At 44.9% G+C, this 26819-nt stretch overlaps 2 protein-coding genes across 2 annotated transcripts; both read right to left on the bottom strand.

The window, feature by feature from the left end:
- LOC307073464 (THAP domain-containing protein 5-like) lies at positions 1 to 3229 on the bottom strand. The gene is made up of 5 exons (XM_079733316.1): positions 3090 to 3229; positions 2197 to 2380; positions 1342 to 2099; positions 706 to 895; positions 1 to 457 (listed from the first exon to the last, which is right to left on the bottom strand). Exons 1-5 carry the CDS (start codon positions 3161 to 3163, stop codon positions 344 to 346), a joined length of 1320 nt encoding a protein of 439 aa, XP_079589442.1. The 5' UTR covers positions 3164 to 3229; the 3' UTR covers positions 1 to 343.
- A 169-nt stretch (positions 3230 to 3398) lies between these two features.
- ppp5c (protein phosphatase 5, catalytic subunit) lies at positions 3399 to 13104 on the bottom strand (the record flags this gene model as incomplete). The annotated part of the gene is made up of 13 exons (XM_079732262.1): positions 3399 to 4843; positions 5048 to 5129; positions 5544 to 5722; positions 5961 to 6001; positions 6087 to 6174; positions 6497 to 6639; positions 8186 to 8291; positions 8418 to 8516; positions 9729 to 9794; positions 9904 to 10025; positions 10359 to 10506; positions 11466 to 11707; positions 12870 to 13104. The coding sequence occupies 13 exons, from the start codon at positions 13102 to 13104 to the stop codon at positions 4781 to 4783; spliced, it is 1614 nt and encodes a 537-aa protein (XP_079588388.1). The 3' UTR covers positions 3399 to 4780.
- Positions 13105 to 26819: the final 13715 nt, after the last annotated feature.

The following is a 26819-nucleotide window of genomic DNA, read 5'->3' as shown; positions in this document are numbered from 1 at the left end:
AATCAGCAAAGAAATACCTAAATATTATTTTTATTAGTTGCTCAACTTTAAATTAAATTATTACCAACAAACATAGAATTTAATTTTCAAAACCAAACAAACCAGCCAATATTTGTATGATAACCTCAAAAAGAAAGAATCACTAGATTATTAGCATATTAATGGAAATTTACCCCAAAAAACAAATCTCTAATCTAATCCATTCAAATCCTAGAAGAGGTTTAAAGTCATGTTGGAAACTAGTGAGCATTTCATTATAGACAGTGTTCATTATTCAAGCCGGTTTTTAACAGTCAAACACAAACACCATGGTCTGTAGGGTTCAAATCCTCGTTTATCTTCATCATTCATCTTCATCACTTAAAGGACTTTGAAGGAAAGCACCGCTGTCATCTTCATAGACGATCGCCACAGTTTCCCCGGCGTCAGAAACAACTGCACTGGTCTGTAAATAAGCCTGGTTGGGGATAGAGGGAGGGAAGGGGGAGGAGAGAGAGGGAGGGAGTCAAGGGGATTCTTTATTATCAGGACCAACGTCACTTTGAATACAAACTTATCGACTAAAATAACACAATTCACTCTTGGAAGTTAAAGGGGAAACTGCATGTCAACATCGGCCAATCACAGTTTTTTGGCTGATGCATGCCAACCCCAGGCCGCACCCCGTCTCCCTGCTCCCCGGACCCCGCCCTGCTCCGTGCCTACCTTCTCCAGCAGCTGCAGCCGCTCCTCGTGGAGCAGGTTGTCCTGGCGCAGCTGGCTCACGGTGGACTCCAGGCCCAGCAGCTTGTCCAGGTGTCTGCGGTGGCGCTGCTGCAGCACCTTCACCTTCCTCTGGAGCTCCGACACCACCGCCTCCAGCTGCTCCTTGCTCAGCCGGCTGCTGCGGAAGTAGCTGGAGGAGGTGGAGACGAGACGATTTATTGGGGGGGGGGGGGGGGGGGGGGGGGGGGGGGGGGGGGGGGGGGGGGGGGGTCACAGTAGACGTTGAAACAGAAAAACTGATTTAAAATAAGGGCAACTGTACAAAGGTCTTAATGATCAATCATAAGTCACACAGAGACAAATAATATGAAATCAATATCTAATCTTGCAATATTCTCAAATAAAAAAAAGAGGGAAAGTTCAATTCTTATAAGCTGGAGCTTGTCTATCTGAGCTCCACACTCTGATCTAGGTCATCTCAGCCAGTCTGAGCTGCTCCTTCGCCTGTCAGCTTTATGAACAACCTATTTTATCGACCACTACTCTATTCCACATGCTTTCTGTTTCCCGGATATTGTTTCAGGGATGGAGAATACCCAGGGTACAAGTATTTACACATGATAAAACCCAACATACCAGTGTTCTTCCAGCTGTTTTTCCTTCGTACTGCAGTCCACATTTGGCTTCTCTCCATTGTCTTCTTCTTCTGCATCCATTTTCCCCACTCCAGTCCCCAGAGAAGTGGGGAGGGGGTGCAGATACTTAGAGACAATGGGGACGGTGGAAGCGATGGGCTTGAAGCCGAGAGCGGAGGACAACACCGTTTCAGGGGGGGAGAGACTGAACTGGCCGTTCACCGTTAACACGTTTGGGATTGTCTCAAAGTAGGCAATGACTTGGATGACTTGATCTCGGTCGGCCGTCGAGGACTCGTCCACCCCACCGGAGGTGACATGTTTGATGGGCAGACAGGGAGAGGACAGGGCGAGTGTGGCGTCTGCTGTCGGAAGCTCCTGATCGTTTGTAAATCCATTGACCTGTTGCTCTTGCACTTCGGCTCCGGAGAAGTCTGACACAACGAGGACTTCTGCATTCCCTTCGGTGTTGAGACAGGTCAAGCCCTCCACCGTGTGGTACAGGACAGCGTGCATATCAAATGTTTCCGCTGGTTGGTCGTTTTTAAAAACCCCAAGGGATTCTGGGTACTCGTCGGCCTCCACCAATAGGGTTGTCTCGGACTGGGAGGGGTCTACGTTCATGTCATAAAAGTGCCGTGTATCAATGATATTGTTCCGCTCTGTGTCTTCCGATAATTCCGGTAAAGCTACCCTCAGATTTCTGTTACTTCGTCGATATTTACACTTCTTCTCGTCAAGCTCCACATCTTTTCGTTTCTAGAACAGAGATGTGTGGTGTCAACAAATATGACAGTGTGTGAACTATGAAAGGCAAGTAAGTATCTGCTAAGGAGTTAATCGTATTATAGCCTACCTCAGATGACCTGAAGATGGTTGGAACAGCATTTTGCTCAAGGTAACGGATACCCCACGATACTTTGAAGCAGGACTCTGTGAAATGTTCGTGGCAAATATATTGATGTCGAGACGGCATCCAGCCTTCCCGACCCATGTTTCTCAACCATTGCTGTAGCCGTTCATAGTCGTGTAGAGGGAACCTTTAACAAGATAAAGATTGTATGTTTAGACATTTTGAAAATATAGGGGTTGGGCCCTAGCAATAACAGAAATAATTGCAGTGGCGAAATTAAACCACATTCTGCCTTCTATGTTCAGAGGTCAGTCATATAAATGCCATTTAGTATAAAAGGTCATAATACAAAAATTAGTAAGTTAAGTCATAACAATGCAGAAAGTGCAATAACTTTTTGCCTCTCATTTAATCACAGTATCTAATTAAATCATCAGTCACTCAAGAGGCCTCTACAGTTCCCGACAGAGATTGGTCACTAGAGCCATCTACAGGCCAAATAACGTTGTTGCGGCCATTTAAGGTGTACTGACTAATCCGACTTCAAGCCCGTACAAGTGTGATATATACAAATAACTATAGAATGGACGACACACAGTTTCAGCATAACATATATAGCCATAAATCACAATCAAATGGACCTCAAAATAACCGGATTATTAAATATTTTCTAAATGTTACGGACATGGATATGCATCACAATGTCAGAGAGGGCACAAAATCCCATGAAATAAAGCTTCTGAGACAGAATTACCACATGAACGAAATACGCAGTAAAAGAATATTCAAGTATCCAACAACACATTAGTCTACTGCACAACTGCCAGGGTAAATAAAAAAAATCTAAACAACTCAAGCAATACATCAAGGAAAGTAAGCGTTAGGTTTGTACTCACTTATAATAGCTTTTCCTTTTGTTCTCGTTTGTAACGTCAGTTTTACAACTGGGAACAGAACAGTATTTGGGCATCTCTGTTGGTTTGTTGCTTAGTGCTACTCAAACATTGAGAACAAGGTGATGCCAAGGTAGCGTGCTTTATCAACATGTGGCGCAGCGCTGACGATCAGCTGTTGACGCAAAACATGCGTGTCGGTGACGTAAAACATGTGCGACCATTGTTTTTAAAGGCTCCGTCGCATTTTATTGTCAGACAGTTTATAATGTATATATTTAAGCAGCCGTTTAACAAAAATGAGCAAATAAGGGCACAAACCTCTTTCTAAAATCACTGGACGATTTTTTTTATTCAATATCTTTCTCCAAACATGTACACGGAATATTTTTCATGATACAGTATATATACATACACGTCAGTGTATCTTATCTAAAAAGGTTGAGGGGCCTCTGGGGGTGGTAACTGTGCGTTTCAAGAGACGTCGGTGTATTGAAGAAATGGGACACAATGGGCCGACTAGTCACTTTGACATATTAGCGGACAGGAGTGCCAGCGGTGTTTGATAGACCGAAGCTAGATGGACCCGGGGGATGCGCGGCACCGATGACAGAATGAAGGGAGAGCAGTAGGACCTTCCTGAGTAGGAAGCAGTGCAAAACTCATTGAATCAGTTACATGTTGGTGCCAGCTAAACATTCAACCAATGGCAAGACGGCACCTTGCTCCTCTGGGGGGTTAATACAACGGACCGCAGTCAGAATCTCCTGAGACCACAGATCCAAATTCAGCCTATTTTTTTGCAAAAATAAAAATATGCATTTTTATCAATCAACTTTTGAAAAAATATTAATTACCATCAAAATGTTGCTCACCCCTAACTCCTCCTGTTCCTATAGATACCTTGTGTCTAAACATGGCTGCTGCTCCTCCTCCTCTCTAAGGTAGAATCAACTGCTCCACCTCGTCTGAGGCAGTATCAACTGCTCCACCTCGTCTGAGGCAGTATCAACTGCTCCAGTCTGAGGCAGTATCAACTGCTCCAGTCTGAGGCAGTATCAGCTGCTCCACCTCGTCTGAGGCAGTATCAACTGCTCCACCTCGTCTGAGGCAGTATCAGCTGCTCCAGTCTGAGGCAGTATCAACTGCTCCAGTCTGAGGCAGTATCAGCTGCTCCAGTCTGAGGCAGTATCAACTGATCCAGTCTGAGGCAGAATCAGCTGCTCCTCCTCACATTAAATCTAACAATCAATTCAGCCCAGATCTTTGGTAACACACCTGCTACCCTATGCTATCCATTAAGGAGTACACATCAGTCTGGCATGAAACACAGCCAGATGGGAAATAACAATGGGTAGTGTCGAGTCTCTGCCCAGTCGTACAAACGCATGGATGAGCAAATGAGACACGAGTTTCAATTTTATTTCTTTTTCTCTTCCTCAGTTTTCATTGGTGTGCGAATCGTCCTATTACTGACTGGACTGGTCTAAGTGATCTCTCCCCCCCCACCTCATCTCAGCAGCCGCCCTGCCTTTCCCCAAACTGAGCCCGACGCGCAGAGGACCAATGGGAGGGGTGGGGTGGTGTTGGGTTAAAGCGCTGGAGGGGTGGAGGGGACTGGCTGGTTGGGGGGGGGGGGGTTGCCCCTGGTCAGGTGGGAGGTCGTCATGGTGACAGGAGGGCCAGGATGGCGTCTACATCATCCCCATCTGCATCAGCGAGTTGGCGTATGCCATGGGCTTGACGTTCGGATGAGCCTGTGGGGGAATTGCAGAGGAAAAAAAGAAGAAAGGTAGTCAATATCTAAAGAACACACACACCGCAACATGCAATGTCCAAGACATTATCCAGAACACACAAACACACACCTCAACATGCAATGTCGAAGACATTACCAATTACGTTATTGGAGTTTTGGCAGATATCCAACCAGTGGGAGAAACCATAAGCAATATACTGACCACAGCTGTGAACTGGTGAAATTCTGGCTTGAGATCGGATCCCCTGAGGTGGATATAGGCGCCTTTATTTCCCATCTGATCACTGGAAGAGACAAGAAAATGTATATTGGAAACGTTTGATGCTGAGGGAATAATGTGTTCATAGCAACATGAGTTGGGAAAAATTACATTTCAGCAAACCACAAATACACAAACTTCTCTAGAGGTGGTTCCTAAAGGATAGAGACAGTCAAACTCACAGCTGTTCATTTAAATTGGCCCCGTAACAAATTACATCTGTTGCCATAGTAACTGAAAGAAGAATCGCTTGTTTTCACACATTTTTCTTAGTACAAAACTGTCAACATTATGTGAGCGGTTGACAGGTTCCTAAATGCTCAACCCACTTATTTGCCAAGCAGCAGTCTTCCTTCGCTCTCACTGCGTGTGCCTGTGTCGGTGTGGTACTATGTGCAGGTCGGGCAGAAGGAGGCATACCAGTAGTGCGTGTGCTTACCAGTAGTTGGGTGCAGAGAACACGGTGATGCACTTCCCGTTGTGGGTGACCTCGTAGCCTTCCGGCTTCACCTCGTGGCTGCGGATGATGAAGTCCAGCTTGTTCTCTGTGAGGAAGCGCTCCGTCACGTCAGGGCCGAACTGGCAGCTCACCCCCCGCTTGCTGACCGACCGTCCGTTCTGTGAACCAAATGCACAATAGGTGGGCCGGTGACGATTTATGGATCCATTTCAGGCCTCGGACACACTAATCCAGATTATATATGTAAAATAGACACTACAATTTTTTTTTTCCCCATTTCAGTTCATGAGAGAGTATGCTAGAACACTTCAGCTTGGCGCCCGATGTGTGGATCACATCAAAATCCTACATCAGCGTATTAGAAACACCTCTGGATCTAGGAGACAAGGTACTAACCTGGGGCTGGGGGTCCGACCACAACAGGTCACACATCGGGCCTGGGGAGGGAAAAACGACACAGTGAGAGAGCTGCACTCTATTCTGCGGTCTATTCTGACTCCAAATCCTAGAAGGCAACATTACCTGAATCCGGAGGCTGTCTGTTCCTTTCTATCTTCCTGAGGTCATCTAAGGTTACGCCATCTTCACTGAACAGTCCACCGTGCATCACCTTGGAGAGGGAGATGACATCAATCAACACATCACCTGGGACAGGTAGAGCACTCCACTCCGTACATCACATTTACAACATCCAGCGTCACAAACTTAGAAACAATATTTGCTTGCTTTACCCCTCACCTCATTAAAAAATTAATGCGATAACATGACATGGAACAAATCTAAGACAGCTACACATGCAATTATTAGAAAAATGATGACCGAATACAGATAATACTAGAGAGGAAGAAGGTGCCGTCACCGTGAGGAACCAACGTAACAAGGGTGGGAGTCTATCCTTGTCAGCTTGTGCAATAGGAGTGGCCAGGGCTCACCAGCACTTTGCCGTTGATACACTGGGCGAGGGGCAGCCACTGGAAGACCTCACTGAACAGCTGGAACATCTGGGCTGTGTACTTGGCCTTGATCTCTCCTTCAAACCCATACATCTGGTTCATGTTGTCCGTCTCGTGGTTACCTAAAGGTTAACACAGTCACTGTCGTTACCTATTGGACCTATCTGTAATTGTGTTGGTAGTAAGCATATACTCGAAGGCACAGTGGTTAACTCTAGGGTTAGGTGGCAAGTTAGAAGGTCTCCTTTTTGGCAACCTCTGTCGAAAGAAATAACTAACAGCAAGCTGCTCCACATAGAGTTGAAGAGTGAGGCTGTTGAAGCCGCTCTGCATACCCTGTCCGTCAGATACCACTGCTGGGTGATTGAAAACACATCACTAACTGTGCATTGCATGTGATTTGAATGCATGGCGCAAATTTCTTATCATTCATAATAATAATAATAATAATAATTCACATTCTGCAAATAGGTGAGCCACAGGCTATTACTGAGCCACAGGCTCAATCACATTGTGTTAACTCATTTGGCAACAGTGACTTCAAATCCATTTACATGAAACCCTTTGGAGATCTTTGAGATTGCGACTTAATATTAGTCATAATGGTTACTAGGTCTAGGCAATTTTTCCTGATTGAATGGTATCTCATGGTTGTATAAAATGATGACGGTTTCCATATCAGTATAGTCTCAAAATATGTCTCTCGATTTGAGCACCCCAGATCACTGCCACTGATCTGGGGTCATGCTTTAAGTCTGCTGATGTCATTTGGGCCCAGATGATTTGATCTGAGGTCAGCCCATCAGTGTGATGTGCTTAAGGACCCGAGCCTTTGATAGCAGCGAATGAGTTGCTTAAAAATAAGAAGTGCGGCGAGCTGGTGAAGATCAGAAAACCCTAGCATTAATCTCCAAGGCAGAATGAATGACGTTTAGGAAACATGCAAGTCGATTTGTTGACTTTAAAGCTTTAATTGAATACCAGATCTTTTTTTTTCTTTTTTTTATCAAATAACTAATAGTAGGTATAAAGTGCTTTTTTTTTTTTTTTCTAGCTCCACAACATTAAATAGCAGGTAAATTGAGCACAAATCGGTAGGGAAAAATATGCTCAAAACTACATCGGCATTCATTCAGAATATGAAGAAAAAACATGAAGTGTGATGTCATTGCTCTTCTCAAGCAGGCTGGCTACGTTGCTCCATCTCCCAGTGTAACTACATGTCAAAATCACCCCGTTTGAGGCAATTGATAGCCAGACATAATGCTGATTTCTTTTCGTCTTAAAGGCCAAGCTTCGCCTACTAATTATGAATAGCAAGCACATGAAGGATTTCAGTGACTAGACATTACACGCTGGGCTCTCCCATCGTCTTCAGTTGTTGAAGTTCAGTTGTTGTTACTGCTGAACCGTAAAACTGACATTTTAGGAAGTCGTTATAAATGAATATCACACTACCTTGGTGGTTACATTAAAGGTGAAGGTAGTTATAATCAGGACTACATCTAATCCGTGAATTTGAATGAATTGTGTAGTAAAACAGCCCCCCAAAGAAGATTCAAATGAGATTTTTTCTTTTTTTAAATCGTTCCGAAAAACCTTCCTATCTAAAAGGAGAAACCCGGCGGAAGGCACAGGAGCATACTAACGCATCACCAGATGACTCACCTCGAAGCAAGAAGAAGCAGTCTGGGTAGAGAAGCTTGTAGCCAAACAGTGTGAGGATCACCTCCAAGGAGAAGGATCCGCGGTCCACAAAGTCACCATTGAACAGCTGAGTTCGGCTGTCAAGTCATTCCTACATTGACTTTCAGAGCATTTGTAAAAAATTAAAATAAATATTTTATGTCATGATACTTTATACCGCTTGAATAGAAGCAGTTTGCATCAGAAAGGATACGTATGGATTGGCCGGTGATGGGAGACCATTCAAGTCGAAGATGTGCAGAAGGTCATAGAACTGTCCGTGGGTATCGCCACAAATGGTTATCTTTTCTGTCTGCAGAAAGGGAGGGAATACAAGTAAGATAACAGTACTACATGATAAAAGACACATCACAGTAAGTAAGAATACATGCAACTGCATTGGAAGAATACATTTAAACAACACTTTCTGTTGTCTGGATTAATGGGCCTTTTGCCGCTGCTCTATTATGGTTTGCTAGTAGGGTTGGGCGTTTTGCTGGAACGTCTCCATAACTTCGCCCATAGTTATTTAGTAGTTCTATATGGTGCAAAAAATGAGTGCAAAATCCTGCATAGCATGCCCACTATGTTTGTTTGACTCTAACTCTACGTTCACACCAAAAGCTATAAAGCGTTTTGAGTGATAAACGCTTACTATTAGACATGTGCGATAAAGCGATAGGAGCGATAAAACGCTTGAGTGATAAAACGCTTGAGCGATAAAACGCTTGAGCGATAGCTTTAAAGCTGTAAAGCGGTAAATGCAAATGAGCTAGTAGCGTTTTGGCTGTAAATGACCGCAAGCCAATCGGAATGTAGATGTCTCTCTCCGGCGTGGGTCCCAGTAAACATACGCGCAAGAGCGATATGAGCAGTAAATATTTTTGACAGCGTTGCGTTTTGAGCTATTTAGCGACTTTGCACCTTTTGGTGTGAATGTACAAGTACATTTTTCCAGTTTCGGAGTTCCGGTTTTGAGAATCAGGAATTTGTTGATTTTTGTGTGGTTTGCAAACTCGCTGAACTTCCACACACTTAAAGACTAAAACGGTTAAATTTCTTTATCTTTTGTTAGTTGTGTTGTCCCTCACATTTCCAAATTGTAGAGTCGATTCCAATCCTCAGCACCTGTGTAGCGGACGCACGTGCACCCTCTGGTGCCACAGAATTGAGAATACTGTGTTCTCAAACAGTGTGAATTGACGAATTCTCAAACAATGTGAATTGACTATCCAACAAGTGTGAATTCCTTACAGTGGCCACAACCCTATTTGATAATGCAAAATCCAAGTTAAACTAAAGGGGAAGGAAGCCATAAGATAACTTCCTGTACACTGAGGACATCCAGCCATGAGTCACGCAATACCGACCAACCAATGAGCTCCTAAGCCTTGAAGCCCTGTCTGAACATTGCATGGGGATGGCTGGGATTTTTTTTGGGGAAAAAACCTTAATGTATTGATTCAAATTTGGATACCACTGAAAGGATGACCGCTTTACAAAGTTCAAACCATCACCAGCTTACCTCTTTTAATGTGATTTCAACCAGACTTGGAAGTTTTGAAAGAAGGTCCTTAGCTGAGATCAATATCTGAAATGAGACATATTATTATAAATAATAAACCATATATCAAAAAATATATATGTTTTTTATCTAGGGAATTGGTGGGGTATTTTCAAACATCTCAACAAGGGTTTACCTGATAAGCACATTTCCTGTGTATTTTCTTTTGGTCCTTGAACCAGTCCACCATGTCGTTCATGAACTTTGCCGTGACCTTCCCATCTTCAAGCTTGGGCCCAGTGTACTCGTCCTCAATGGCTGCAATATAAGTTTAAAGCCTCACCCATTAGTTCATCATGACAACGAAAGAAAAATGGATCAATGTGTGTAAATCACATTCAATAAAAAGCCATTTTTTAAATTCTAAATGCCCGATCTTAAGTGGGTACCACACAAAGGCCAAATTTTGATTAATTGATCGTTCATCATTTATACAAATAAAAGTACCTAATTAGTTTGGCAACTCGTTATAGGTTGAGAAACACAAATATTGGTTTCAGATCGAATAAGTTTCCTTATAACTTTTCATAATGCTACAATAAGGGCCACCATATTTGTAACGCTTAAATAGGAACATGGAACTAGACTTACTCATGTTTTCTATATCTAGAGAGTCAACAACAGATTTTTTTGTCTCATCGCTGGCGATCGCTCTCTCAAAGGCCTTCTGTTTCACTATCTTGTTACACTCCTGGTACTTCATCTTTGCATCCTTATCATTGGGTCGAACTTTGACTACCTAAAAACAAGGAAATGGAAACAACACGTTCAAAATACATATTCGGCTACTGCACACCGGACTGGTGCTAATCCACAATTTTATGCAAATGAAGGCAGTTTACAGTTAATTCAGATACAGCTCATTAGGGAGCATAAAGGGATTAGGGCATTTTACTATCCCTACAGCTATGCACATGTTGAACAATTATTAACAAATAGGGGATGAGGTACATTGATATCAGTCCCCCCACAAATAAAACACCATTTGTCTAAATATGGGCCTAGTATCATCACCAAGCTCTATTAATACAATCAATGCATTGTGTGCCTGCCAATAACTTTCCAAATTCTCACTAGGCCTTCCATTATGCCGGGGGGCACTTTGATGCCATAAGCCTGCTAGCTATATATATATATATATATATATATATATATATACATATATACACACATATATACATATATACACACATATACACACACACACACACACACACACACACACACACACACACACACACACACACACACACACACACACACACACACATCCATCCTGAGATGCAACCAGAACTATAGGCAGCTTATTAGCTGTGGTATGGGTGCCGTCAGACATGGATCTAATTGGCATCATCTGTGGATTACAGGGGTAATCCCGGGTCTTGGCAGCTTGGGGCATGAGGAGATCTAACCACGTGATGACACATCCACAGATGGAGCATGGCAAGCCAAATGATCACAAGGTGTAAATCTTAACACGTCTGATAAATGCCAATTGTGGAATGTGAAGATTAGGCTACAAACTGAAACAGTATTGTTACAGGTCAAGATTTTGTTTATTCTATTTATTAACATTTTTACAATAATAGACTAGTTCCTTTAAAAAAGGGGGGATTGCATGGCCCAGCCTGTCTCAGTTTAGTATGTCTATTGCACACATCGTCAGAGGATGCCAGTTCAAGTTTTAGCTTGACCCACCGTCTCATAGTCCTTGAGCGCAGCCTTGAACTTGCCCAGCGCCATGTTGGAAGTGGCTCGGCGGTAGTAGCCCTTGATGTAGTTCTTGTCTATCTCCAGGGCCTTGGTAGCATCCGCCAGGGCATAGCCATAGCACTCTGTGCGCAGGTACGCCAGGCTTCGGTTGCTGTAGTAGACGGCATTGGTGGGATTGACCTCCACAGCCTCCGAGTAGTACTTGATGGCGTTCTCATAGTCTTTATCTGCAAAGAATGAATGACGTGGCTGTTTATGTTAGTATGCGTGCTCCTGGTCAGGTCTTTATTGAGGGAAGAGGCTTTTAATTATAAGTTGAAGTCAAATCCACCATTTAATTCTGCATTGTGTCTACGAACAATGCAATTAACCCATTTGTGCCGGCTGCTGCGCGGTGCTACATTGTATCTAGTAGATACAATGTTGCGCCGCGCAGCAGCCGGCACAAATGGGTTAAATCACCTGCTGCCTTTGCATAATGTATATGTGGGTCGTTAATATTGAAATTAGGTAATCAAGTATTTGGTGTTGTGCTGCCAAAATATCTGTACTCTCATCCTAGAAGTGCACTCTCAAGGACCAGTTTCCAATCAGCAGAAATTGCAAGAAACCACCATAGGTGAGCCTGCAGTGCTGTGCAATAACATCCATCGTGCTACTTTATTCGACAATAAGGCCATGACAGAATAAAGCTATTGGTTTCATAATTTCCTTTAACAAATTTAGCCTGTATTATGTGGATGTTTAAGACACTGAACAGACAATCTGCCTAAACTTTCTATGGTAACGTTCTATGAATTAGTTAGGTATTCCATGTGATAAGGGCACCGCATTGTTAAAAGTTATTCAACATTAACCTCGCACCAGCAACAGTATGGACATGATACATTGTGAAATATGGGCATTTTAGACAGAAATACCGAGTTTCACTGTCAACGTGCAAGTCCTTCGACTATATTATTGCCAGGTGCACTGGATGTAGTCCAGATTGCTGACTTGTTCTCCCATGTGCCCGCAGACAGAATCTTCTAGGCGGTTGTCTTGACCCGACACTTGGGTTAACTTTCTTATTCAGACAACACGGAAACATGGTTCAAACCCAAACCATGGAATTTATTTAAACGTCAGAAAACAACCCAACGATTAAACCAGTAGCACGCCACCATCCACGGCATGCGTGACGGCATGAAAACACGCTAGCGCTTGTTAGCATCAAATGAATGGGATTCACCGCTAGCGAGCTTAGCTTAACGGTAGCAGCCCGGCTTCGGTTTAAGCGCTACTGGGCATCAGAAGCAAACGGACCACCTTCTGTATCGTTCTTACAAACTTAGTCAAATGCCCATGTTTCTTGTGAGACATGCACTTGTCAGAGATATTGCCTGTTACCTTTGAAGTAATTATTGGCCTTCTCCTTGAGTAGCTCTGCACTTTTATCTTCCTCCGCCATCTTCTCCACACTGCCGTGTACCGCTCTGTTGCGCCATTGGCTGCGCACTGCAGTCGCAAAGCTGTCGCAAAGCGATTCTTTATTTTCATAAAGTCTGTAAAAGGCAACATGGATGGATCCGTCTATCAGCATGAATCGTGGAATGCATAATAAATATGTATTAATTGTATGCATTGAAGTCAGCTGCCTGTAAGAAAAGTACACATATAATTAGCATAGCGCATTATTATTTCAGTCACACTGCGTCCGAGACAGTTATGAAAATACTAATTATTGCTTTTAAATGTGTTCATTTTTGTAATTTTCGAACAGCTGTTCGCTGCATCCGCACAATAAGTAGCGTAGTTGCTGATAGTTGTCACCCAACAGGGGGCAGTAGAAATCTTCAACGAAACGCAAAGCGCCTTTTGGGTGACGGCCTTGAAGCACCTTGATTTGCTGCGAGATTAGGCAGAGAAAAGTTGTAATTGTGACTAATATGAAATAACCACCTCATTAGTTGCATATTACAGAACTGAGTCATATTGGAATTTGTGTATGTCTGTCTTTTTTTATATCTCATAGTAACTTTCCAGAAACGATGTTTGGCTTAAGTCACGTCGCTGTCTATCTCCAAATGCTCAAAAGCTTGAGGATGTCACAGTGGCTTCTTTAGATCCCTGTCCGCCGACGTCATGACTTATGGGGACAAAGTGGCAGGTGCCAGTATCGACAACCTTACTTGCTTGGATGTGCCATCTGACCTGCCCCATAATGTTTTTGTAAAACATCACACAACATTTAACAGAAACAGTCACCTGTGTGTGTGAGAGTGTGACCCAGACAACATACCTGGTCAGTCCATTTTTGTGACTCACAGAGGCTGACTGATGTTAATGACTCATACAATGACCCTTCCCCCCCCCCCCCACCCCACCACGAAAACACACACACGCACACTTCCAAACTCAGGAGTGTGTGAGTTAACTTTCTCTCTGGCGCATTATAGGTGACTCGCCTGTTCTCCTAGCCATAGCATGTCTAGCTCGCTGATAGATTTTACGACTCGGAAACTGGAACAAAGAAGCTCCAGGAAAGAGGAGAGCGAACAAAACCGCTGAGCGTGGCGCCCCCAGGTAGAGTAAACTCAGACGGTGAGTGGGAGAGACTCAGTGGGCGGGCGAGCTCAGAGGCTGCTGGGTGTAGGGCCGGTGGGGAGGGCTGGTGGGGGGTTTCTCTTGGGTATTGGAAGCCTGAAACAGGTTATGGAGGGGAAGGAAGAAGGGAGATCTTTCTTGAGAATGTGAAAACAAACTGAAGTGAACATTGTGGATTGTTGAGTTTATAAAGGTTAAGTGATTAGGTTGGAGATGGTTAAGGATGATTTGGTGAGGGTTTGGTGTGGTGATAGTCAGGGTGGGAGATTTTAAATAACGGTTTAGTGAGGTTATGGTCAGGGTTTAGTGTTAAGGTCAGGGTTGGGTGGGTGATATTGAATGTGAGGATCATAATGGGATAGAAACCAGAGAAGTCTGTATAGTCGTAACCATGTGGCCCCCTGAGTCTCAAGGCCAGCGGGTGGTTAGGGGAAGCCAGAACAGTAAATGGTTTTATTTCCACCCTGACTCTATCTCCAGCTCCATTCACATCTCACTAATGGGTCTTTGGCTTTGGGGAGTCTGTGGGGGGTGGGATATTTGAACCATGTGTTTTCCAGTGGGCAGGGCGGGAAGGATTTAAAGTGAAATTAAAGATAAACTGGCTTAAAAAAAAAAGGAAAAAAAACTCCACCCTTCCTCCTTTCTCTTGATTTCTCCTCCCGATTGGTTGGCGCTTCGAGTTCATTCGGTCTGATGAATGGTAACAGTCTGTGTGACCTTAACAGGCCAAAATCATTCACATTAAAGGGCGGCTTATGGGAATCTCTCCCGAATAACTCACTGGATTCTTCTGCTTACTCTTCCCCTTTCTTCTGTCCGGTCCCGAGGCAGGGGAGTGTAAATCAGCCGTGACACACCACATGTTGCGTCTGATGCTGCTCGACCACTGTCGGGTCTCCCACCGCAACCCTCACCCCAACCTCTGGGCCTGAACCCTCCTCTGGACTGGCTCTGTTCACACAGGTTCACCATAGGTTAGGGTGGTGTTGAGAGACATGGGGGCGTTGTGGAGAGATACAAACTTGTGAGTTGGGAGGGAGAGGTAGGCAAGTTGGGAGGGGTGATTTGGGGAGATGGCTGAGTTTGGAGAGAGGGTTGAGTTGGGAGAGGTATTTTGGAGAAATGGGTGAGTTGTGAGAGAGAGGGTTAGATGGAGTGAGGTGATTTGCGAGGGAGAGGGGTGAGTTGGAAGATAGAGGAGTGAGTTGGGTGGGAGGGGGGTGAGTCGAGAGAGATGAGTGAGTTAGGAGAGGGGATCGTTGAAGGGATGAGTTGGAGAGGGCTGACTTTGGAGGGAGAGGGGTCAGTTCCAGGTAGGGGTGTGTTGGGAGAGGGGATTGTTTGATGGGTGAGTTGGGAGGGGGAGGGGTGAGTTTCAGAGATGGGTCAGTTCCAGGTAGGGGTGTGTTGGGAGAGGGGATTGTTTGATGGGTGAGTTGGGAGGGGGAGGGGTGAGTTTCAGAGAGGGGTCAGTTCGAGGGAGGGTGAGTTGGGAGAGAGGGGATGGTTGGACGGGTGAGTTTGAGACAGGTGGGTTTGTGAGATGGTTAGTTAGTGTGTTTATGCGTAGTGAAGGGTCTGTTTGCATTATTTTGAGGTTTGTTTGAGTCCGAGGGCAGTGAGTGACTGATGTCTAGAGCAGTAATCGCTGATTTGTCGAGGGGGGGAAACGCGCATTGATTTGTTTTGTTTCCGACAGCCAGGCACAAGAGTATATACGCAGCCCGCAAAATCCAAACACTGTATTTTCCATTTATAAGTCGATTACACCAAGCACTTTTCACTCATGCATTTGAATGATTTATCAACTTCTTTATCAGATGGATATATACATTTTTTGACATAGAGCATTCAATGGAGCAGAGTCGGTCTCACGTTTGCATTTCCGGATGAGCTTGTTGGTTCCTGTTAATGTAATGATAACCCTATTCGCCCCCATTGTGTACAAGTTAACGAGAAGTTATAGAACAGTGTAGGAATGCTCTGAAAAGATCTGCATATGCATCTGCACACAATCCTGATGCAATTCTTCATGAACGTGGGGTCCGGAGAAATGTGAATTCAGCTTGAATGGGAAGCGCTCCATAGGAGTGTTGGTTTCTTTGGAATCTAACAAAAATAATTACATTATTTGACAGTTTGTGGTATGAAGTTGATTAGGAGGTTATTACAAACATTTGTAATTGTTTTTTGTGGAACGAAAACACATTGTTTATGTGGGTTTATATATGTAGGCCTGCAACTTGAAATGCTTAATGGGAAATCGCTAATAAACCCTGGCCTAGTGACTGTCTCCTTACAGCAAAAACTACAACTCGAAAAAGCATAAATAACCAACACGTAGTACCAGATGCCCTTTCCTAAAGTGACTTACAAAGGGCCTAAAAATAGGAGCTGGTTCATTCACTGGCTTCGGTGGCTAATGGATTCTAAAATACTCCTCGGACGTTGACAATGTTTTTCCAGCCTTCTGTAATTTAGGAAAAAGTCAAAACAAAACTCTCAGTGGCTCTTGGTCCCCTGCCAGGTTTTGCTGGTAAAGCAGAAAAACTGTGTGTCTGTCTGCTAATGTTTACTATAGAGGGTTTATTTTGTACTTATTCCCTGCAGTACAGCTGTATCCTGAAGTCCCACTGTCAACTACCACCGCTCAGGGTTCGAGCCCACACAGATGGAGTGTGACGGACAGCACAGGATGGCTAATAGTAGCCTAGCATCAAGCACAGATTATTTTCACAGTGAAAAAGACAGACAAGAAAAAGAGACACGACTTTACTTTTCTTGTATTTCTTCCCTTGATTGAATTACATCCCCAGCACGGGCTGTTTACCAAGGGAGCCAGAATAGTGCCCTCCCATTTTATCTAGACTAATTGTGAAGGCCACACACAGAGGAAAAATGCAGTCCTTCAAACAAGGATCCCATGAGCATGTCTTGCCTCTGTGTGAGTGTTTCTTCTGTCTGACTAAGTAATATTACATCCAGATTGAGCTTCCTCAAGTATTTGCTTCTTTCTTCTGTTTATGTCTCATAGCCCACTGTCTCCTTTTTTTCCCAGGGTTTCCCCCCGAGTTCATCTCCACTCTTCAGAAGTCTCTCTCTCTCTCTTTGATGTTTAGCCTATTGGTCCCTCATTTATATTCTTCCTCCATATCTTCCCTTCTCACTCGGTCCCTTGGTTATGGGCCAGTGTGTTTGATCTGCGTCGGACACAAGAGCAAGGGATCAAATACACACACCCCAAACAGGAAATGAGAAACTCAAGCAAACAGGCCCATGTCAGGATGCTTCTGAGAGAGGGAGAGAGAGAGCGAGAGAGAGAGAGAGAGAGAGAGAGAGAGAGAGAGAGAGAGAGAGAGAGAGAGAGAGAGAGAGAGAGAGAGAGAGAGAGAGAGAGAAGAATGCCGATAGAGGGATGGAATGTCAGAAAGGCATTAGGGTTCAAACATGGGTGATTTCACAATTATCATTAGTAGATATGAGTCACATTAAAGCAGAGACCTAGCCGGGGGACAAAAGTAAAATTTTAGACTCAGCATTCAACATCCTCACCTGAGCTCTCTCTCTCTCTCTTTCTTATTATTTTTCTCTTTCTCCCACCTCTCTCTTTAATCTTCTGTCTCTATCTTTCTATGCCCCCTCGCCCTTTCTCTTTTCCCATCTCTCTCTCTCTCTCTCTCTCTGTCTCTCTCTCTCTCTCTCTCTCTCTCTCTCTCCAGAGGTGGTGGGCGAGACAGTTCCCAAAAAGAGGCTCCAGACAGTGTCTGTCTGCATGGTCTTTTTTAAACTGGTAAAAGCTGCCGGCGTGCCATCGGGCCTAGGCTCACACCCACATCCAACAGTGGTACTAACGTGTTAGACGGCAACGTGCCTGTGTCGGTCTGCAGCGCACACCTCATAAAATAACGCTGCCCTTGTCTGCGGCTGCCACTGGCTAGCTTAGCTTAGCTTGGCGTCACCGTTACACACCGCGGCGTGCCCTTTCATCTGTTGTTTTCACGGTACCGCGCTAGTGCTAACAGTAGCTACTGCCGTGTTGTGGTGGCAAGTTATTTTATATGATATCCCTCTGTGCTTACTGTTTATAAGCAATTAACGAGAGAATCACACACACACACACACACACACACACACACACACACACACACACACACACACACACACACACACACACACAAGGAAACACAGACACACAAACACATACCCAATCCTTCTCTGACACACAAACCACACACACGCACAATCGCTGACCCACACGCACACAAACTCACTGAAACACACAAACACACACTCAAACTCACTCTCTCTCTCTCTCTGACACACAAACACACACTCACCGACACCCACACGCACACACACTCACTTGCGTACACATACATACTCATTGACACACAAACAAACGCACGCTGACCAGCTTTCACGCCGAGGGGAACCGCCATGGTGGTGACTCAGGGTGTGTGAGAACACAGCTTTTCCCTGTGTGGCCGTGGTTTGGTGAGGATGGCGTCCATGGGGGGATCGAGAGCTTTAGAGGGACAGAACACGGTGGACTGTGACGACTCGACAGGTCAATAGGTATCATTTTGGCCAGTACAGTTAATAGTTAATAGATGGGAATCGCGATGACTACAGAGTTAATCAATTATGTGGAGCTATGGTAACTGTAGTGGAGTTAATACACGTGGATGAACAGCTCCAAAGAAGCTAATAGTTTTAAGATGGACGACAGAAGCCAAATATGGACTCTAAAGGAGTTAATACATGGAACTGTGGTGAATGCATGAGTGAGTAGATTGATGATGGTTTGTTGGGACAGAAAGAATATAAATAAGAGAAATTCCGTTGGAAATCCCGTGAGGGAGAGTTTAGCACCGAAATCTATTCCATTCCGTCATCCTTCATTTGCTCTTACATATGATAATAATATAATAATATTAATAATGATAATATATCCAAAGGTTTGCATATTTGTGTTCACCAGCTGTAACATGGAAACAACAAGGGTGGGTCAGTATCAACTGTAAAAACAGTGCCGATGAATATAATACAGCCAAGTGTGAAAATATTCAATCAAACTGACCATTTATAGGCCATCCAGGACAGGATGTGTGTGTGTGTGTGTGTGTGTGTGTGTGTGTGTGTGTGTGTGTGTGTGTGTGTGTGTGTGTGTTTGTGAGTTTGTGTGTGTTTGTGTGTGTGCGCGTGCGCCGCCCGTGTGTATTTCCCTTTCCTGTTTCTCCTTGCATCTGAGCTTCCTGCCCATCCTGTCAGCCAGTGTTAACCAGCGCCTGCCCTTTGGGTGCCTTCCAAACAGGTCACGGGCCCTCTGATACTCTGGGGGACGGCGGCTTCGTACTGTAACGTCTTAGTTCACATCCTGTACTCCTGGGTGGCCTGGGAACCATGCATCACATTAAAGCATTCGTCTCTTCTTCCTCCTCTTCTCCTTGCTCTTCTTATGCTGCCTCGGCTGACGCCGTGCACCTATGAGACTGTGAAGACCAAAGGGAGTAATACAATAAAAAGTGCCGCTCTGAAAGAAAATGAGGAACACATTTAATGATCGGGTCGCACGTGTTCATCAGGTGGGAGCCAGGCCCGCTGCCTGTATCCCCAGATTTACCGCTCCATGAGCAACCCTCACTCACACCACCACAGGCCTGTTGGACGGCCCGCCTGTGTATATGAGGCAGAGGGAGAGGTGTGTGTTTGTGTGAGTATTTTGGCATTTATCTTTTTATAGTACATAATCATATGATTCTAGGATTGTTTTCATATAACCATAGCCATATCGATGTATAAATGTAGTTTAGATACGCTCACACATGGCGTGGGTTAGAGAGGAGGCGGAGTGATGCTAGGTTGCATAAACTAAGCACATCATTTCACCATGTCTTCTCCTCCCGACGGCCCCTGATCACAGGAAATGGGTGTAAGCGATGAGTCAGCGCCCCTCACCGGCCCTCCAGAGCCACTCTAATTAGAATGGTGGTTGCTTGTTTTACTGTTTGTCTTACTAATGTTGTCTATAAACTGTCACTGTCAACCCCCTCTCTGTCTCTCTCTCTCTCTCTCTCTGTTTATATCGGTCTATATCTGTCTCGCTGTCAACCCCTCTCGCTCAACCACTCCCTCTCCCTCTGTCTCTCTCTCTTTCTCTCTCTTTCTCCCTCTCTCGCTCTCTAAAACGGATGAGCACATCCCAATTTTAGAGATGACTCATAGCTTTCTCCACCCATGCACTCTCCTTTCTCTCATGCACTTTGTTGAATTCAGTTGACCCATATTTGGGCATCACAATCAGAGATCAGCTGTTGCACATGTGTTTTTGTGTGTGCGGCCTAGTCCTGTGTGCTCAGGTGTCATTCGCATGCGGTGAAGATGCAGCAACAAATCCATCCTGAAACATTTATGTTCACCAAGGGTCATTCCCAGGGCTGATAGATGCATAGGCACACACACAAAGCAAACACTGAAACCTATATACGTACAGAGTAGACACATTACCAGACGCACACACACGTGCCTGCATGGATCTCGTTTATTGAGGAATTCAATAAACAAATGAATAATAATAAAGAGAGAGAGAGAGAGAGAGAGAGAGAGAAAGAGAGGGAGAGAGAAAGAGATACAAAGATAGAAACAGACAGACAGAGAGAGAGGGACATACATATATAGATAGATGGAAGGACAGAGACATATATAAATCAAAACAGATGACAGATAAACTGATAGATTGAGAGAGAGTAGAAAGATAGAGAAGTAGAGAGGTTGGGTGAGGCTGACCTTTAGTCCGTTGGCTTTGCGGAGGCAGTGAAGCAACAGGCTTCCACCACGCGTGGTTCTCTCTGCTGTCATAACCCTTGTACAGCCATCAACATGACAAGAAGCCACACTGGAGCACTACAGCTAATCTGAACCAGGCCGTAGCGCCGCACTAACCCAGGCTAACACAACACCCGGCCTCCACACTCTGTCCCCCATGAAGACTCAGGTTACCATGTGAGTCTGGGTGTGTGTTTGTGTGTATGTCTGCATGTGTGTGTATATGTGTGTGAAATAGTGGGTTTTGGAGGACAGGAAGTCAATATTTCTTGTTGCTGCCGGTGTCTGGGTGACTGTGGGGAGCTGATTTATCTGGAGCTCCAGTCACACCTCTCCTTATAGCAGTCGGCATGTGTGTGTGTATGTGTGTGTGTGTGTGTGTGTATGTGTGCGTGTGCATGTGTGCGCACGCACGTGAGTATGTTTGTGTACATGTGGGTGACGTGTGTTTGTGTATGTGTGTGCCTGTGTCAGTGTGCAGGCGTTTTTAGTGGTCAAGCGAGAGAGACATGAGTAATCCAGGGTGATTGATGTTCAGCTTACTCCCTTGCCGACAAGGTCAGAGGCTGGGGACTCTGGGCGGACACACCCTCCCGGGCGGGGGTGTTTATGTGGACATGTCTGCGGGGAGGTATTTGACCAGTTTTCCCCCTGCATCAATACCGGTCAACCGGACAGTTGAGTACCGTGAGATTAAAAAAACATTCCAAAACCGGATACTGCTGGTATGTGAGGCGGGTTTCTAGGGCTCAGGTCCTCGTGTTTCTCCGCTGGACTTTATTCTACTGTGTGCGTCTGTTCGCTCGTCATTCATCAACATGAGAGACAACGTGGACTGGAGAAGAGAGAGAGAGAGACAGAGGGACGGAGGGAGGGAGGGAGAGAGAGGGAGGGAGGGAGAGAGATGGAGGGAGAAGTCATTCTATGAACTAGTCCCAGGATAGAATACTTTGATTAACTCAACCCTACCCTAACCGTTACATTATCTTATATTATAGCCTTACTCTTTTACTCTATATACACATTTAAATTTGCGTTATCAGCATTTTAAGAATTCATGAAGATGAATGAATGATTTTTTAAGACACCCTTTTTTTTTTTGTTTCGTTGATTATTATAATTTTTGAAGTTGTTGTATATTATTTGGCTTTTGTGCTTTGGCGTTGTAAATGTCCAATGTTTTCCATACTAAAAAAGCCTTTTGAGTCACGAATCTTAAATCTCAAGAGTTAGAATTTGAGAGAGGACACGAGAGAGAGGAAGATTGAATGAGGGAGGGGTAAAGTTTGAGAGAGGATGAGAAGGCGGATAACAGAGAGGAACCGACGGCGAGGGTGAATCCGAAGAGAGAGAGAGAGAGAAAGAGGAGGGAGAAGTTCATTTTCAGGGGTGGAACAGTAGGAAGGAACACATCCACAGCTTGAACTGGTACTTCTCCTTTTTTAGAAAAAAATTCTCCCAGCAGAGTTCCAACAAATGAGGCAAAGCATGCTTCTCACGAACACGCATACAAACATAAACAAACTCACAAACCATTATCACTCACATTGTCCTCATTCTTACATAAACTCCCAGACACTCACACACATTTTCACACACACTGTCATGCACACACTCCTGACACACCGACACACACTCATACTATACTCACACACACACTCACCCTAGTTTATCATACTTTCTCTTTGTAGTTTACTCTGAATAGGTCCCGAGTTCCCCCGGTGGTTTAGGTCCATTGTGCGTTCAACCGCAGAATACCGGCTGCTGCTCAAACACACACAGAATCTTGGGGACCGACCAGTCGCAGATACATAGATATATAGCAATACATCTTCTCTGGCTGTGTCTATAAGTCTTTTAGTACAATCGTGTTGTTTAAGAAGAGTGAGCGTATAGATTTTGTATAAGCTCACATACATACACACACAAACACACACACACATACACTTTAACCGTATCTGGTCTTTCTACCCGCCGTCATCTGTCCTCACATACCACCACCCAGGGCCGCTGCTGGCCGTTTCGGTGCCCTACGCGAGCCGGGGGGGCGAGGGGAGCCTCTTTTTATATATTAGGTAAAAACATATAATTGCCAAAATTGAGTGATAGGTTATGCAATTAAGAAAAAACAACGGTGGGCCTCTTCATAACTAATTGATATATTTTTTTAATTCAATAATGTAATAATTATTATTATTTTTTTTTTTTTTACAAACCATAATTTTTTGTGCCCCCCCCCCCCCCCCAAGTACTTGGTGCCCTACGCACTCTGCGTACTCTGCGTATAGGGAGCGGCGGGCCTGCCACCACCACCACCACCTCCACCTCCACCACCCTTACTCCAATCCCCACCCTTCCCCCAGCCACCACCCAGAGCTGCCCAACCACCTACTCCCTTATTCAAGGTGATAACTCAAAGAGCTTCAAAGAACGGCCCACTTTGAGGGAGGGAGATGAGAGAAAGAGAGAGATGTACGCGATACGGCGGGCTGGCTCCGGCTCTGATAGCCATCTGCTGAAGCGCCGCAGGTGTGAGGCGGGCGCTGGATCTTTAATAATACGACAGGTGAAGCGTGGGCGGAGCCTCTCGCCTGTGGAGTCACAGGGGGAGGAGTGGCTCCCCCCTGTTTCGTTCAGTTCTTTCAGTTTCATTCAGTTCGGTTTTTACAAAGATTTCTTAAAAGGGATGAAAATCAGGGGCTAAAATCGTAAAAATAACACTACTTACCTTTTCCACTACACACCTACCAAATATCTTGTCAGGAAAAATGACAAAAGTACAAACCAGACTGTTTCAGTTTGCACTTCCTCAAATCTTGTAAATTCAGTTCATCATCACTTTAACATTTTATTTTACTTATATTTAACCCTTGCCACAATCCCGCCCCAGCCCCACGTTGTGGTTCCTGTGGCTCGTCAGCTAAATGTGGGTTGCCTGTGTTGATTACTAATTCTGTTCACCTGTGTGCCTTATTATTTCAGTTCCCTAGTTTCCATAGTCCCTAGCGAGGATGCTCCTCTACAGCAGATCCTGCTTTTTAGTCAGGCACACGCAGCATGGATTCATGACATGGTCTCTCCAATGTTATTACTCCCAGTGTGGTAGAGCGGGATTCTTCAAAACCACTCATGCATTGCAAATTGAATAAAGAATAAAAAAATAGAGATTGATTTATTGATGTCATGGTATTATACTTAGATCAAATATATCTTATAGAGTAGACTAGGTAAACTCACTAAGCAACTAAAATGGGAGTAATGTGTGTATGTGGGAGCTTTTGTGTGTGTGTGTGTCTAGTCAGTGTGTCTAACGTGTGTGTGTGTGTGTGTCTCTCTCTCTCTTTCTAGTGCGTAGAAAGAGAGAGAGTGTGTGTCAGTGCGTTTGCGTGCGTGTGTTTGTGTCTAGTGTGTCTCCGTGTGTGTGTTTGTTTTATGTACACAGCAGCACCTGGAGCAACAATGGCCCGGGGCAGCTGTGTGTCTGTGGTTCTGTACAGCAGGACACCAGCGCGCCGGCACGGTGTTATTAAGGTCCCAGCGAGCTCCGGCTAATTCCACACGACTTACAGCTGGCCAACCCGGCGGCCCTCCTTTAACGACCGCTGGTGGCCCGGCATCAGAGGACGGATCACTGTAAGTGCCAGATACGTCCGCGCATGACCACGCCCTCGTGCCGTTCCAGGACAAGTGGATCAGGGCATGAGAATGATGGCTTTTCATTGTTCCTTGTAAAAGAAAAGAAAAAAAAAATTCTATAAAATGGGATGTGTTTGCGTAGCGCCGGCTTGGGTCTGCCAGGCCTTTGATGACGGTTCCGCTTCATGGAGAGAAACCTCAGCGTATGGACGCAATTAAAGGGTGCAACAACAGGACAGTTTCTCTCAAATTACTCACCACAAACGCAGCCCAACACCTTTGATGTCTGAGGTCAAGCAGGTGCTGCTGTACCGCATGCGGAAGAAACCAAGTGCCAGCTTTATGCGCTTTATCGACGCCACATGTGGTCGCTTCATGCTCGTTAGGGTTAGTGCAGGTGCCAGAGGTTGCACATCTGTGGATTCCAAGTCAATCGACCGACAAATCAATCTTGGTTTGATTAGAGCGATATGGATACATCTCCTCAAAATGTAATATCAAAGGATTTTGCATTTAACGATGTTGATTATTGACTCAGTATCATTGTAAGTCCGAATAAGTCTTTATTAACAATAGACAGAGCTGAGAAGCCGCGTTTGAGAACTTTCACCAACACCTCAACACATTTGTGCCTTTCAATTTTGAATACACGTTGCAATTAATTATGGTTTGTGTTTAGTCTGGTTAATTTAAAACAGAAGAGCATGTTTAGTGCTCCTCCGGTTCCGCCGCTTCCTCCAATTGTTCAGAATCCTCTGATTTCTCTCTTCCGCTCTAATTGGGCTTAATCAGGTTCCACTCATTCCCCTAACTCCCCGAATTCCTTAGATCTGTCCGATGACGCTAACTCTCCTGATGCCTCGGGTCCCCTCCTGATTCCCCATGTTCCTGTCAGATTTCCCTGATTCCTCTGATTTATCTGAATAATCCGGTTCCCCTGGTGTCAGCAATCTCTTTAGTTTCTTTTGGCTCCTCTGACGCCCATGGTTCCCCTCTAAGTGGTTCTCCATGTGGAGGCGGTCCCCCAGGGGCCTCTGCAGGTGCAGAGTGTGAACCGCGGGGACGGTGGCCCGTCGAGTCAGCGGTCTGCGAGTAAAGAGCCCCCGGGGTCCGAGGGGAAGCAGCTGGCAAAGATATAGAGGATGAGGCTTGTCAACCAGCCCGCAGGAAGACCCTCCCATTAGCATTCCCCGAGACTCATGAAGGCCTTGACGTTCGCTCTGTGTCGGGTCATGACAGGGAAAGTAAAACAGGTGGAGCCGCCGGCGTGATCGGCAAAGGCACTTTAATGAGCTTGTCTCTTTCAGGGAAACTTGTGTTTTGCATGTTTGCACTTTAATAATGATCCTGTTTGCTTGGAAGAGAACACATTCTTCTTCGTTTTCATCCAAGCACCCCACGCCCCCCCTGGGGAAACCAAACACATTTGATAAACACTGTCATCATTACCAAATCAAGACCTGGCAGTGTTTAAACCCAATGACTTATGGGAGGTGAGAGAAGAAGGCATATAATTATAGTGATCGTGTTTCTGATTTTGTTTATATCATTTTGAAGGACAGATGGTATCTTTGTGCCAGCACTGGGGAGGGAAGTCCCCCCTCTTCGACCCAGTGAAATTTGATCACTGATGGAAGAAGATAGCCCAGATGAATGCCCCATGCTGGTTGTAGAAGCCCTCCGTGCCCAGCCAGCTGTATGCTAACCTAGCCTACTAACCTAGCACACCACGTATGTAAAGCCTCTTTCACGCATAGTTTTGCTGGTCAATTATTGAGATAACCTTTCAGGCACCGCTAGGAATTTTCACTATTCACACATGCAGCTATGTTCTGGAAAATTTCCATCATGCACCCTTTCACACATGGCATAGTTATGCCAGAATATATGGTTCCCAGGGCCTGTCCAGTGTGCTGGTCGTGGAAAAGGTATTGCTGCCAACCGCCATAGAGCTCAATAGAAGAAGAAGAAGAAGAAGAAGAAGAAGAAGAAGAAGAAGAAGAAGAAGAAGATTGGGCAAGGATTATGTCCCGCAGTCAGTCCAGTTTCCAGCAATTCTTGTAAGGAGGAGATTCTTTGCAAACAAAAGTCGCTTGATTGATGTTGTTATCCAATCATATGAAAATAAGTGGTGTGTTAAGATAAGCCATAGCGAAGTGAACATCATCATCAGTGTAGTGTTGTGATGGGTATGCTTGCTTGTGACACTGACAGGCCCCCACGTCAGATGGACATGACCCTTTACATGCCTCTCCCGGCAATGTTATGGAATGTGTGGATGTGTGTGTG

The sequence above is a fragment of the Pollachius pollachius genome (genome assembly GCF_949987615.1).
Source record: "Pollachius pollachius genome assembly, chromosome: 3".
Classification (NCBI taxonomy): Eukaryota; Metazoa; Chordata; class Actinopteri; order Gadiformes; family Gadidae; genus Pollachius; species Pollachius pollachius.
Note: the sequence above shows the minus strand (reverse complement) of the source record. Positions and strands in the feature narration are given on the sequence as shown.